The following is a 781-nucleotide window of genomic DNA, read 5'->3' on the forward strand; positions in this document are numbered from 1 at the left end:
CTGAGGTCTCTGTCCCGCTGCCCGAAGGGGCCACTGAGGAGGGCCCCTCAAAGGAAGGGCCCGGCGGCCGCGGCGCTGCTGCTGCTGCTGCTGCTGGTGCTGTTGCTGCTGCTGCAGGGCCTCCACCTTTTACTGGGGGCCCCAAACCTGCTGTGGGCGGCGCCGGCAGCAGCAGCCTAGGGGGCCCCCCTGGGGGCCCCTTTGAGGGCGCGCTCTCTGCAGGGAGTCCTCCCTCTGCTGCTGCTGCTGCTGTTGCTGTTGCTACTGCTGCTGCTGCTGCTGGGGCCGGCTTTAGGGGGGGCAGCCTCCGCGTGTGGGCCCTCAAAGGGGCCCTCGAAAGAGCTGCTGCTTCTTGCTGGAGGGGCCCCTCGTTTTTAGTGAGCTGCGGCGCCTTGTGGGTGCCTTCTCTGCTGCTGCTGCTGCTGCTGCTGCTGCTGCCGCTGTCGTTGCTGCTGCTGCCTTGTGGGGGTGGGCCCTGCACTTGGTGCAGGGGCCCCCGGGGCGGGGCGTAGAGGGCCCCTATTTGCTGCAGCAGCAGCTGCGCGTCGCTTGGCAGTTTTTTAAAAGCTTGCCGCAGCAGCTGCGGCTGCAGCAAAGCAGGACTTTCCCGAACTGCTGCCGCTTCTTCCGGCAGCAGCAAACTCACTGCGTCCATCACCGTCAGGTCCAGCGGGCCTACACGCACGCGCACGCGCTGCAGCAAGCTGCTGCAGCAGCAGCAGCAAACGCAGCAGCAGCAGCAGCAAGAGCGGCAGCAGCAGCAGCGACAGTAGCAACAGCA

General features: G+C 67.0%; 1 protein-coding gene across 1 annotated transcript in view; it reads right to left on the bottom strand.

The window, feature by feature from the left end:
- The window catches only part of ETH_00038185 (uncharacterized protein), a gene marked incomplete at both ends in the record, with an annotated part of 2805 nt that overhangs the window by 1449 nt on the left and 575 nt on the right, over positions 1–781 (bottom strand). Inside the window, one exon of the mRNA XM_013376198.1 lies at positions 127–675. Coding sequence (XP_013231652.1) covers positions 127–675 — 549 coding nt within the window. The remainder of the gene's footprint in view (positions 1–126; positions 676–781) is intronic.

This window comes from Eimeria tenella, genomic scaffold (assembly GCF_000499545.2).
Source record: "Eimeria tenella Houghton genomic scaffold, Eth_scaff3200, whole genome shotgun sequence".
NCBI classification, from domain to species: domain Eukaryota; phylum Apicomplexa; class Conoidasida; order Eucoccidiorida; family Eimeriidae; genus Eimeria; species Eimeria tenella.